General features: G+C 35.6%; 1 protein-coding gene across 1 annotated transcript in view; it reads right to left on the bottom strand.

The window, feature by feature from the left end:
• Positions 1 to 347: 347 nt before the first annotated feature.
• Positions 348 to 14,641, bottom strand: part of LOC136855133 (uncharacterized) — an 18,570-nt gene continuing 4,276 nt past the window's right edge. Inside the window, exons 2-5 of the mRNA XM_067132008.1 lie at positions 7,099 to 7,329; positions 6,268 to 6,377; positions 2,367 to 2,512; positions 348 to 1,376 (exon numbers count right to left, since the gene is read on the bottom strand). Of these exons, the coding sequence (XP_066988109.1) occupies positions 1,189 to 1,376; positions 2,367 to 2,512; positions 6,268 to 6,377; positions 7,099 to 7,329 (675 nt within the window). The 3' untranslated portion in view covers positions 348 to 1,188. The remainder of the gene's footprint in view (positions 1,377 to 2,366; positions 2,513 to 6,267; positions 6,378 to 7,098; positions 7,330 to 14,641) is intronic.

The raw sequence follows: 14,641 nt of genomic DNA, 5'->3' as shown, positions 1-14,641 counted from the left end.
GGGATGAAACTTAATCAAGACAAAACTGCAGAAGGTGGACAGCTGGCTGGGAAGATGCCAAAGAAAAATTATAAAAAGAAAAAGTAGTAAAGTAATGCTGCTGGTGATTGAGACTTTTATATAGGCCTACAGCGTGTCACCTGGGCAAACTGTAGGCTATGCCCAAAAAAACTTGATTTTATTTTGTAACTGTATAATTGCTCAAGGATCCACTTTAGTAATCCCAATTCAATTTTTTAAGTTCGTCTGGGTTGCTAGTTCTTTACGGTTAACCAAACATCTATTTCAAGATGCACCCTTATTAGTGTTTGATAAGTTTTATAGGTTAAACTTATACACTTTCCTGCTAGAATCATTATTTTATTACACTGTAGACTTACATCTAGGTTTGTATAAATAAAATAAATAGCATAATATAAGATCTGTGAGGACATAGGGTAATGAATGCAATACTTTCTTGGTCCTTTGAAGCGGTGGTAATCATATTACAAAACTTATGTTATATATATGTACAGTATATTATATATATATATATATATATATATATATATATATATATATATATATATATATATATATATATATATATATATATATATATATATATATATATATATATATATAATATATATATATATATAATATATACAGTATATATATTATATGGAATGATACTGCTCACTAAATATTCTGCAAAGTACATTGCCATGCATACTTACATGATGACATGAATGTGCATCCTAAACTACAGTTGTTATTACGCTATAACAATAATTTAAATGAACAAAAGATATCCATTTAAAGGAGCAACAGGAGAATTATTTGTACCAGATAAAATTAAGCCTCTTGGTTTAATTTAAGAAATATAAGATAGCAGCATTCCCTTCAGTGTAAAACCAATGGTTATCAAAATGGAAGTTACTAACTGAAATAAGCGACCTTTCCTTTTGAGAACATGGGAAGAAGTTGAGGATACATTAGCATTTTAAATATATTCAATATTAATTACTCTCCATTTTGTCAAAGTGGTTTTATGAATGGGAATTCTGCCATTTGCACAGGCAAACGCAAGCACCCAGAGAGTCACTCTTCCGCCAACACCAAAAGTCAAAGCCTTCCCACTACAAAATTACGTAGAAATCCATCAATAAATTATTGAGAGAGCCTCGTTGGCGGAGTTTGTGGGTCTTAACCAAAGTGACTGGATTTGCCGTTGAAGAGGGTGTGCTGGCGCTGAACAGGGAAGGGCTCTTGGTTGCCGGTAGGTCTAGCATTGAAAGCCACTGGTTTTCCAGCTGCACCACTGGTTTTGGCGTCAGCCACAATGGCTATGTCAGCGCAGTTGCGGAACATGATGTTCTGGGGTTTGAATTGTTCTGTGGAACGTGGAAAGTAGGTTAATTTTTCGCAGCAGTACAGAAAGTGTATATAAAGTTTTGTAGAATTTGGAATGTGTGTGTATAGAAACAATGAACTTTAAATCAGGTTTTGTATAATGTGGAATATAGGTTGATTCAATTACAAGAATACAGTGAACAAGTACTAAGGTTTCTTAAGTTATGTAACATAATTTATCTACTATATAGATCTTGTAATGAACATCTGTCGAGGAAATATAAATCGAATTATCCACACTTTTGTGTATCACGTTTTTATCCAGACAATTAAATGCAATTATGATTCATGTACAGAAAAGAAATAAGCACTGAGTTTTTGCTGAGATATAAACTGAATTAGCAAATTGTGTAAGCATAAAACACTTTATTGTCATTTTTCAAAAAAAATACTTGATTAGTACATATTTGCGTTTGGAAAAATTAAATTAGAAATGTGACTTGAAGTTACATACTTAACATTTATGCCATTTTTAATTATTAGCCAAATTTTAATTGCTAATATTGTTACTTTTTGTTTAAAATATGCATTTTTTTCCCAGGTTGTTTGAATGCTTTGAATACATTAAGGTCAGCTTTCAACCTTGTGAAAAGGTAAGTTTTCAATAACGATTTGCAGTAGGCAATGAGATTATTTGAACTTGTAAACTGAAGATTTACTGTGTATATACACATATTTAGGGCCCCATTTTACCTACTAATGATTTCATTTTAGAACTGAGAACTTTCAATTTTTACAAAAAACTAAAAGACAAAATTTAGTTTCCTCTGTCTTTGATATATACTGTGTATATATATATATATATATATATATATATATATATATATATATATATATATATATATATATATATATATATATATATATATATATATATATAGACAAATTGAAACACCTTTGTTGATGTGATCCTTAATTTTAATCAGTGGTGTGATTAAAATATTTAATAATAATAATAATAATATGCGTACCTGCAAAGTTTGTCATCTGGAGGATGCACTGGTCACAGGTGAGTCCATTGGGTAGTTTCACCTTCAGACTGATAAGCTCAGGCTCGTCGTATGGTGCTGAAATTTTGGCTTTCTTGGACCTCCTGTCGACGATCTCAAGGGGGTACCTGTGTTCATAAATGGGGAATGATTCAGTAAAATGGAAAGGCTACGATTCAGAATGGATTGGAAAGTAAATGGATGTTACTTTTACAAAAGCTGTAGTTATATATATATATATATATATATATATATATATATATATATATATATATATATATATATATATATATATATATATATATATATACACACACACACACACACACACACTAGCTGACCAACCCAGCACTGCCTGGGAAAACTCTGAAGAACTCAGAAAAATTTTCCTGCACCCCCTTGTACTGACTCTTCCTTTTATTCAGGAATTATTGTGCTGACTGTCCGTTTTATCCAAATATTACTCTGCTGACTATCCCATTTATCCAGTTATTAGTACGGTGAATGCCCCTTTATCCAGGTATTACTGTACTAACTACCCCATTCATCCAGGTAGTACTGTGCTGTCTGTCCCTATTATCCAGGTATTACAGTGCTGACTGTCCCTTTTATCCAGGTATTACTGTGGTGACTGCCCCATTTATCCATGTATTACTGTACTAACTGCCCCATTCATCCTGGTATTACTGTGCTGTCAGTACCTATTATCCAGATATTACTGTGCTGGCTGTCCCTTTTATCCAGGTATTACCGTGGTGACTGTCCAATTTATCCATGTATTACTGTCCTAACTGCCCCATTCATCCTGGTATTACTGTGCTGTTTGTACCTATTATCCAGATATTACTATGCTGACTGTCCCTTTTATCCAGGTATTACTGTGGTGACTGTCCCATGTATCCATGTATTACTGTGTTAGCTGTCCCATTCATCCAGGCATTACTGTGTTGTCTGTGCCTATTATCCAGGTATTATTATGCTGACTCTTCCTTTTATCCAGGTATTACTGTGGTGATTGCCCCATGTGTCTAGGCATTACTGTTCTGTCTGTCCCTTTTATCCAGGTATACTATGCTGACTGTCCCTTTTATCCATTTATTACTTTAGTGACTGTCCATTTTTTCCAGATATTACTGTGGTGACAGTCCCATTTATCCAGGTATTACTGTACTGCCTGTCCCTTTTATCCAAGGATTACTGTGGTGACTGTCCCTTTTATCCAGATATTACTGTGGCAACTGTCTAAACCTTGATACAGAATTATTAATTACAGGAAAGAAAAGCATTTTCACTAATATGTTTCTATGGTATTGAGTCCATGAAATGATGCATAATAAATATGTAGAATTTATTTACACATGAAATAAGGTATGATAAACCCATAGAGTTTATATACCACAGACGTTACAAAGAAGGGGAAGGGGGTATGGGTCAAATGATGGCCACGTGCCAAATTTTTGTCTAGACTGGTCAAGCTGTTCAGATTTCTGTAGCTCACTAACATACAAACATTCACTTTTATATATAAGATATATATACTGTATATACACACACACACACACACACACACACATATATATATATATATATATATATATATATATATATATATATATATATATATATATATATATATTATAAATATATATATATATACAAATATATGATTATATATATATATATATATGTTTGATTTTAAATCACGAAAAAGGTACAAACGTGATGATTAACGAAGAAAGCTTGAAGGAAAAGTGAAACAGTTGAGATAGTACTTTTGTCTTGTTGCCATGTTGCTGTGACCATGTCTTGGTAATAAGATGAAAGTACTTAGCAACTCAGTTGTTTCACTCTTCCTTCGTGGCTGTAACTTTGTTCGTATAATCATAACTTTTTACCTTTACCGTGTTTAAAATCAAACATGTTTAAAATCAAATATATATATATATATATATATATATATATATATATATATATATATATCTTATTTAAAAGTGAATGTTTGTATGTTTGTATGTTCCATATGAGTACGTGTTTATTTTTATTTATATTTTTTAAGCATTGGCAATTATTATATTAGTCTACCTTGAAGTAATGTTTTCAACACATAATTTATTTGTATTCTGGCATTTCTTAGTATCAGTATTCGTTAACCTCTTTAGTTATTATTATTATTATTATTATTATTATTATTATTATTATTATTATTATTATTATTCCTTTGACAATCTTACACAATACAGTCCGGTGCGCTAATGAAAGAAAAGCACTTCTAAGAGAAGAGAAGAAAATTATGGTAATAAAAAGAATTTGAGGAAAACCAATTAGATGGTAAACTTGGTGAAAACTTGCTACTTTTCCCTTCTGTGGAAGTAATCCTCTCCATTACATAAGGGACGGGTTGGGGGAAGTTTGTGTTTAGTTATTGCGTTCTGGTTATTGATGAGAGACTCCGCGTCGACTCCGCGTCGACTCCAGCCGATAGTAAAATATAACTAAAGGTGACGTGAGTTCACGTCCATCGAATATCACTTTTTATGTTGAAACTTGTTCGCCGTTTTCAATTGTCTCGTAAGTGTCATAAACGGAAGTCACGTAAACTTGCTGATATATTTTTAGAAAAATGAATTGTAGCGTGGTGGGCTTTGCTGATAGGCTCTGAAATGGATCCAGGTAGCCATGACATTTCTTTTATTTATTTATTTATTTATTTATTTATTTATTTATTTATTTATGTATTTATTTATATATTTTCTGCATCGGCGAAGATACGCGCTTCCCCAGTACTTCCAAGCCAGTTACTGATATTTTGCAAGAGCTTCAGATTAATAATGAAGATAAAAGGTTGCTTATTCGCTCTTTTTCTTTTTTTTTTTTTTTTTGAGTATCGATAACCGTAGAAGACTGGTTGAAAGAGAAAAATAAAGTTTATGAACAAATACCGGGTATAAGTTTAGAAATAATTGCAAGGTGTCGTGTGTTTGAGCTTGTTGACATGGGGGCGTCAATATACGCAGCCGTAATAATTCATTTGCGTAAGATTAAATTTGCCGGTCCATGAATTTGCATAAAAGCGAGGGTGGATGAAACACGCAAATAAAAGTTTACTCATAATAGAAAGAGGCCGAAGTTAAGGGTCATGGTGAAAGGAATTCGTAAAGAGGAGTAGAGAGAGAGAAATTACATTGCCGAATAAAAATGAGGACAGATGAAAGTAATGTTACAGTATGGCTCTGTTTATATTGTTCACTGCTGGATGGGAGAGTGACCCAGTGTTTGTGTGCGTGTGAGAGAGAGAGAGAGAGAGAGAGAGAGAGAGAGAGAGAGAGAGAGTAGAGTAGAAAGTTCATATATATATATATATAATGTTATATATATATATATATATATATATATATATATATATATATATATACTGTGTTTATATATATGTAAATGTATATATGTCTGTATGTATATATACAGAATATTATAATAACGAATGAAAATTAATGAAAAAGAAGAAAAATTCTTCTTGGAATTGAAAAAATAAAAATTTTCAACTATTGGAGCAGATAAAAAGCTGGAACATGAAAAATTAAAATGTGTGACAGTTTGACAAAATAGAAATAAAAATGGCTAATTGTGAAATAATAATAAATTACAGTGAATAACTTTGCAGTCTGAATGAACACTAAGAACGAGTAACAATAAATGATGAAAAACAACAGCGAACAGAAGTGGATAGAAGTAAAAACAGATAGTGACAGGCGATGAAAACAAGAATGAGTGAAAAATAAAAATGATTAAGCACGGTAATAAAAAAAGAATGATTGGCACTTATGACAATCGAAAAGAGAATGACTGACAATCAAAAATGAATGGGAAAAAGGAAGGGAGAACTCACTGGTCGAGGCATCTCTGGTCGACGGGGACGCTCGTGTCATCGTTGGGACACAGCTTGAATTCGAGGTGCCCTCCGTGGCTCCTGGTCACGTTGACGTGGATTTCGACCGTCTGCGGAGGGAACAGAGACGGGCTCATTAGTCATGCATGTCGTGTACGGCATTGTCGCTGGGTTGCTTGCTTGCTTGCTTTCGACATCGAAGGGGAAAACACACAAACAAACACTCACACATACACACAGGCACGCACGACGCAGACTGAGAGAAATCTCTTTGACCTCGACCAGGTAGGGCCGTCTGCTCAAGAGCCACTTGGTGAATACAAATGGAATTTTGATCTGTCTGGGGTGCATTGGGAGGTTGGGTTTTTCTATTAATAGGTAATTGTTTCAATTGATTTCTTTTATCTATCATTCATTTTTAATCGTTCATTCATTTCTTTTATCTATCATTCATTTTTAATCGTTCATTCATAGGTAATGGTTTGTGTAAATTTTGTTCAAATTTCTAATCATGTTCCCGTTTATCTCATTTTTACATGTTATTTATTGATTTTATTTATTCTGTAAATAAGTACGTGATTAATGCTTGAACACTTGTTACATTCTGTTTAATCAAGTGTTTCAAAATTGAAACCCATAGTCCTTTTATGCACTCGTTATACATTTACTCATTCTAGGAGTTTTTTTTTATCCTTGCAGGATTACTGGGTACATGGTATTATTTTTAAAGAAATTCAAAATTCGCAGACGTCACTTTGTAAATCTTTAAAACGAGCGAACAGGACAATCAGATCCTTCGCTAAAACCCCCTGGCATGCACAATGGCCTCACCTGTCCGATGGTGTAGGTCCTGGTGATGATGCCCGTGGCCCAGATGCCACCAGCCTGGTGGGGGTAAGGAGGAGGGCTGTCGGCCGAATCTCCGCAAGGTGGGCACTTCTTGCCCCCACTCTCGTTACAGATCAGGTAATCGTCGTCTCTGTGCGCAGGCAATTGATTGAAGCCCATTCGCCACATGACGTTTCTCGCTGGGGGCTCCTCCAGGGACATGTGAGCGCTGGCCTGAAGCAGAAGTGGTAAAATTGGAGGTCAGATTTTGTTAGAGAGTACTTGCTAAGTAACTGACAGGCAGTAAAACCATTTTAAAAGCTTCTTCCATCAAATTGGTTAGGAGAGTGAATACCGCATCTTGTTGTCACACACACACACACACACACATATATATATATATATATATATATATATATATATATATATATATATATATATATATATATATATATATATATATATATATATATATATATATATATATATATATATATATATATATATATATATATATATATATATATGGCCACTGGCGGACTATATATATATATATATATATATATATAAAAATATATATATATATATATATATATTTATATAAAGGCAGCAGACAGTTTAGAAGTACAGTATGTGGTGTGATGTCAGAAAAGGTATGTAAAGGAGAAATACAAAGGACAACTGGAGAACAGAAAAAAGCCTTTACGCTTGTAGATGAGATATATAATAATGAATGGAAAATGGAGATGGGTAATGACGATGATGATGATGATGATTCATAATGAGCTTTCATTCTTATCAACAAGGCGAAATGCCACGGATCTTGTACAGCTTGTCCCAACAGAAAAGACTAAAAGAAAAACAACGAAAGGAATAGAAGTGGATTAATATCAGAATATAATTAATAACCGATAACAGTATATATAACTAAGCGTATGAAAGTAATAGAGAGAAAAGTAAAACTGAATAGGTGTGATTGATGTCAAATAAATGGGTAGATAAATAGTATGGGACTTTACTTCCGAAGGATTGAGGGTCACAAGAGGCTCGTAAAGGTTGGACAGTTCTGAATGACTCGTGTTATTTAATCCTGGTGACTTTTGATACAGGACTTAAACCTCAGCTGAGGAATGGTTAGTTAACCCGTACTATCCTCATACTTGTGGGTTAACAGAGCAGAGGCTCGACTCCCTTCCTACCGTTTTGTGTTGTGTTGTGTGTGTGTGTGTGTGTGTGTGTGGACAACTCATATGCAAGTCCTTCACCTCTTCGCTTAGCTTTTATGAATTGTGTTATTATCTCTACCCTTTATTTTTTTTTTTTCGTTACGAAACGACGGTAAATTCTATATCTTTTAATTGTTTGTTTTCATTTCGTTATTTACCTTGTTTGTGACTATGAAATTTATATACGCAGACTCACTCTCTCTCTCTCTCTCTCTCTTTCACACACACACACACACACACACACACTTTGAAGGTGGGTGGATTAAGCGAAAATACACTTCAGTCATTGAGGTATGCAGACATGCGTATGTGTCTAAGGCTAGTGAAAGTGTTACTCGTGCATTTAGAGTTAAAATCCGAGTAAGTTAAAAGGTCCTTAAAAAAACACTGCAAAAAAAGGCGAGCCTAGTTTCACCTATCGCCTGAAGGCAAACCTTGAATCGAAAGGTTTTCTCGTTATCAATCGTTTTTCTCTAAGTCACGTTTCCTTACTGCGAAACTAGTTTCGTTGATTTTTTTTTTATATATGTATTATAGGTCGTGGATCGTCTGGTCATTTTGAAACTCGTCGGTCGAAGCTAGTGTATTCGCGAGATAAGAATTCCTTTATAATTTTTTGAGTATTTATTGGTATTTCGTTTGACGCGTGTTTATAGCATGTCTCTCTCTCTCTCTCTCTCTCTCTCTCTCTCTCTCTCTCTCTCTCTCTCTCTCTGAATCTGAATAAACTTTAAATGTGCAAACGTTTTTGTTGAAGGGAAATTACAATTTCATAACCTTAACATGGACACTGAAGGGTCTCTTTCGTTATGTCGAATATGAAATATTGTTTAGCTCGAAATCTCATTCTTTTTGATTGACGAGTTTCTGTAATGAAGGGTCGATAGGACGGGCAAACTGATGCCCAGGAAAAGAGGCGGTGATAAGAGAGGAAACATTGTAAGAGACAAAGCAAATCAGAGGAAAAGGGGAGAAGTATGACACATATGCCTCCGGGAAATATGCCAAAGTGCTAATCAACTGTGAGGCCATCGTTTGGGATCCAGTTATAAAACACGAGGTTTACCTACTATCTTTAGTGAAAATTCGTACAGAACGTTAGTGGAACTCAGTCCTAAACGTCCACTAATATATATATATATATATATATATATATATATATATATATATATATATATATATATATATATATATATATAAATATATTCCTCAGTGTTTCATGGTAAACACCTAATAAAAATGTAGTTGTTAAACATCCTTTCCCATCCCCGCCCCGCGTTTCTTGCATGTAGACTTAAATTGACGTGTCTCATAAAACGACAGTAGAGAATGAATTTGAAAAAATAGTGACCGAAGGCGTAAGTCAGGCAGGCATTCCAAGATCACCGTTTGGCAAATGCGTACTCGAAATTTCCAGAAACATCAGTTGGTAGAAGCAAAATGTCAGTTCGCAGCCTTTTAATCAGTTTGCGATCGTTATCTTGATATTTTCGTCTCGCTTCATGAACTGGTTAAAATATGTCGGTGCTATCTTGCGCACTTGAGGCGTCGCTGAGGAAATAAGGGCCATCTGAAATTTTAACCCGTGAATAGTCTTACTGATTTTCATATCGATGAAATTGCATGTGGTTAGATGCTCTTGAAGAAATTAGTTGCCTCCACTGAATTGTGAGTGTTTCGAAATCACGCGAAATGCGCATAAAAAGTTCATTGAACTCGATAATTGGGTCATTCATTCTTGTTGTATGTATGGATAGCGCAACTCACTGATCTCATAAACTATTCGGGTACCGTAATTTTTTTATTGTGTCGCTGTCTCATCCGTTTTAATGTTTGTATCATTCTAGCCGTCTGCCATTCCTTTCCTCCAGCTTCTTCAACATGTCTAGAATACCACAGTCTCACCATTCCAGCGTATTGTTTTAACAGTATTGTTTTTGGAATCGCATTTTAACGATCAAATTAATGTACTTGTGATTCTTTTTAATCCCGTCAAGGTCGGCCCTAATATTGGATGATTGAGGGGCCTTTCTGTCGTCATGTTACTGCAATCTGTTTTAGGGCTGGACAATGAGACCAAATGTCATTGGGTACCCCAGTGTCCACGAAGACTGGAACACTGTGCAAAATGTTTGAGGACATGTGTTTTTACTGTAGTTCAAGTACTCAAGTGATAGCAGAGGCAACAGCCTCTAGACGGTACTAATGTATGTACCAAGGCATCAAACGGCAATTTTTATCTGGCGGCACAGCGTAGCTGCACGACTCTTCGCAATGATTTCCCGCCAAATCTCTCCAGTGCCTGAAGGCTTGACAGGCCAGCGTGTTCGTGCGCTGTTCGGATAATTGCCTCTGATTGGTGAAAGGCGACGAGACATTGGTGAGGAAGTACATGCTGCTAGCGGTCAAGGCTACCCACTGCTGGCTGGCTACTTCCATCTAATTTCTATCAACTTCCATCCGCCTCCTGGCCAGTTTCAGACACGTACAGCCCGCCTCTTTCTCTCCCTCTTTATTCTGAGTTGTATTGGGGGGTTATTAATAGTTCGAATAAGGTGTCCGAGAGCACAGAGCTCTAGTTCTTGAGAAGACGCGGGGGCAAGAATTGTAATATTGACCTCGGGTGACTGGTTTGAACCAGTGTCAGATGCATTGCGCAAAGAAACAAAATCTTCGAGTCATGCGTGTTTTACACGTGTATGACTAAGATGACATGGTTACTATAAGAATAAATATAATTTTCACATAGATTACTCGGCAGGTAGCTTCAAAGGAAGGCTGACAAAAAAACGAACCTAATTATAAGAAACCAGGAATTAAACAGGGGGCTTGTAACAACATCCTTAGTCACCTCCATGAAGGTCAACGTTGGTTCCTCATTGGACTTCCGATTACGACGATAGATGTTCAAGACAGATTTATAATTACGAGCTGTTAGCGTTAGCTGTTACCGTGTCGAGAGAGAGAGAGAGAGAGAGAGAGAGAGAGAGAGAGAGAGAATATAAAAAAAGTAAAAGGAAATCGCACCTCAAGGAAACAGTGAGGCGGCAAAATTTATGGCCTGTTGTACTCCACAATATATTTGCCGTTTAGGAATACTGCCTGAACAAGATTTGAATTATCGATCTTTAACTTTTTGAAAATAATTAGAGAAATCTTTGTTCACGAATGGAGGGCAATCGCTCAATCAAAGGCACTGTTTGATCAGGTCTAAATCAAGTCTGTGAATATATATAAGCCTAGAAACGGGATCGCCAAATCTCGTCAACCTTGAAGCTAGAATCCAGTGATGTTTTTTTTTTTTCTGGTCAGATCAAACACATCAGTCTGACGATAAAACTTTCATTCATTCTCTCTCTCTCTCTCTCTCTCTCTCTCTCTCTCTCTCTCTCTATTGTAAACACACTAATTACCACAAAATAGAGGTAGTTTTGATAATTACAAAGTAAATTCTTATTCAAGGGACTTTACTGGTATTCATTGCCGCGCACATCAGACTCCTTATCGTGGGGTCACAATAAGACCCATTAATCATTTTAGGACGAGCGATGAAGATCAATAAGGGTGTAATGACGGTAGAAATTAAAAAGTGAAAGTTAACCAAACTGGAGAATTTGCCCAGAAATTAGTTAAGGAGAAATTGGAAGGTTGCAAATGAACCTTCCAAGGCCAAGGTCATGTGGAGGTTTCTCTCTCTCTCTCTCTCTCTCTCTCTCTCTCTCTCTCTCTCTCTCTCTCTCTCTCTCTCTCTCTCAAGCACACTATTAGTTTGAATTTTAGACTCTCTCATGTACACAAAACTGAAGTCTTCATCGTTTAGATCTCTCTCTCTCTCTCTCTCTCTCTCTCTCTCTCTCTCTCTAAACAGAATACTAGTTTTAATATTAGACTCTCTCATGTACACTGAACTGAAGTCTTCATCGTTTCTCTCTCTCTCTCTCTCTCTCTCTCTCTCTCTCTCTCTCTCTCTCTCTAAGCATAGTACTAATTAATTTTAATATTAGACTCTCATATGCACTGAACTGAAGTCTTCGTCGTTTAGATCTCTCTCGCTCTCTCTCTCTCTCTCTACGTACACACCTAGTTGTAATATTAGACTCTCTCATATATACTGAACTGAAGTCTTCATCGTTTAGATCTCTCTCTCTCTCTCTCTCTCTCTCTCTCTCTCTCTCTCTCTCTCTCTCTCTCTCTCTCTGAAGCAGGTCGATGATTCAGATTACTCATCATCATGACTTCAGTGATGCTAACCCAAGCACATTGCGAAGCCTTTTTTTTTTTTTTCATTGATTTAACTCGAGTTCTTATTCAGCTGACGTTTCACCGAGACGCCGAACTAAGCGCATTGGCCAAGGTCACTGGATATACTCGCACACACCGCTATGTGATCTGGACACTTTCCCTCTTCTTTTGCTCTTCTTCTTCTCCTTCTCCTTCTCCTTTCCTCCTCTTATTCTTTTTCATTCTCTCCTTTTTCTTCTTTCTCGTATTCACCTTCCCATACTTCGTCGGTTATTTCTACTCTTTCCCCTCTTCCTCTTTTGAGGATAATGATTTTATTCATTAGATCTTTGTAGACCTTTCTTCCTTCCTTCCTTCTCATAGTCTTCTCTCTTTCTCCCTTTTCTCTTCGCATTCTTTCGCAGGCTTTTCTCTCCCCTTTTTTCCCTTTTCTTCCTCCCATGTCTTCCTCATCCTCCATTTCAAGACCAGGCTTCACATTGTGAAACATCATCCCCTAGTTCATTTTAATTGCAGTGAACGGCGCAGATGACCTCTGTTTTTGTGATGCCTCTTTATGATATGCATAAAAGATATTTGATAAATGAGTTGTTGATGAGCTCAAATAAATGAGAGATATTTCAGTAATAACATTTATTTACTAATAGTAATAAGGGCAGATAGATTCTTCGTTAATACGTATATCCAGATACATGAAAATCTTTGTAGATTTCATTATATCTCGATAAAAACAAATATAGAGGATTTCATATTCATTTTAGTGCTCGTGGTCCTATGCGAAATTTATGATAATAATAATAATAATAATAATAATAATAATAATAATAATAATGTCCGGAATAGCTTTCGTGCCCTTCAGAACTACTGAAGACAAGCCTTTTCTCTTCTCGACTTTCAGCGTAAGAAAACCACCCAGATGTTAAAATTGAGACCCGCTAGTGTTGCAAATATCTATCCTAATGACCTGGCTGTAATTGACGTATAAATGTATGAAATTATTCCCGCTTAATTGCCGTGTCGGCAACTTCAATGAGCACCGCCGTGTATCGACCAATGGGATTGCCATTTTTCACAGACCGTGAGATCTGTGGCGCCAATGTAATTTTCTCGCGATTATTATTGGGATTTTGGTAATGTCATGTTTGTTATAGAAATCATCGTGATCTTCAAAGGCCTTGGGATATCATCATTACTCTGTGAATCATGAGTTCTCTTGTTATTGTTTTGGGGATGTGGAGATGGCGAGCTCCGGAATGTAAACAGTTGTGGTTTTTTAATGTTTGATAAACAGACGTTAGAGAAATCGGTGGTAATTATCTTCTTAAATAATGAAAGTCAGAGGACAATTACTCTGGGCTGCAGTCGTATCAAAGTCATACTAATAATATATGATATAAGACGGAGTATATGAATTCATCCGGATATGCGCTTTTTTCTGGCTATCTGTTAACAAGACACCACACGCCTGTATGGATGGATGGCAGCAGAATCCATCGTTATTGGTTTTAAAGCCATTTTATGTGTTCAAATACTTCTCACGTGAATGTCGTCTATATATTTGCAATAGAATCATTTCAGATCTGTGGTAGCTGTTTATCTCGATGGTAATTGATAAGAGCTTTGTCAACCCAAAACTTATTTCGTAAAACATTTTATCAACGTAAAACATTCCTAATGGAAACATCTTTTTCTTTTTATCCTAAAGCCTAGAGCATGTCTGTTGGAACAAACATTTCACCAACATGCTTCTGGTGAAAGAGCGTCAATATTTTTTTCGGGGAAACTTTCCAGGCGGAGAGTAACCAAAATTGAGTGTTTTTGGTAGAGAAAACGTTTTTATGTAAAAAGACGTTGCCAAAGAAGAGGTTATATCAATTAGCTTGCCCGACTTTTCTTCTCTTTTTAGACATAGCCAACCTTCGCTGTGGAAGCCTGTCTGGCAAGTTAAAAGCTTTGTCGGCTTGTTGCAAATGAATGTGGACATGGTTTGAATGGTAGAATCACCACTGTCAATTTTTCATTTTTATATATATATATATATATATATATATATATATATATATATATATATATATATA

This window comes from Macrobrachium rosenbergii, chromosome 30 (genome assembly GCF_040412425.1).
Source record: "Macrobrachium rosenbergii isolate ZJJX-2024 chromosome 30, ASM4041242v1, whole genome shotgun sequence".
Lineage (NCBI taxonomy): Eukaryota > Metazoa > Arthropoda > Malacostraca > Decapoda > Palaemonidae > Macrobrachium > Macrobrachium rosenbergii.
Note: the sequence above shows the minus strand (reverse complement) of the source record. Positions and strands in the feature narration are given on the sequence as shown.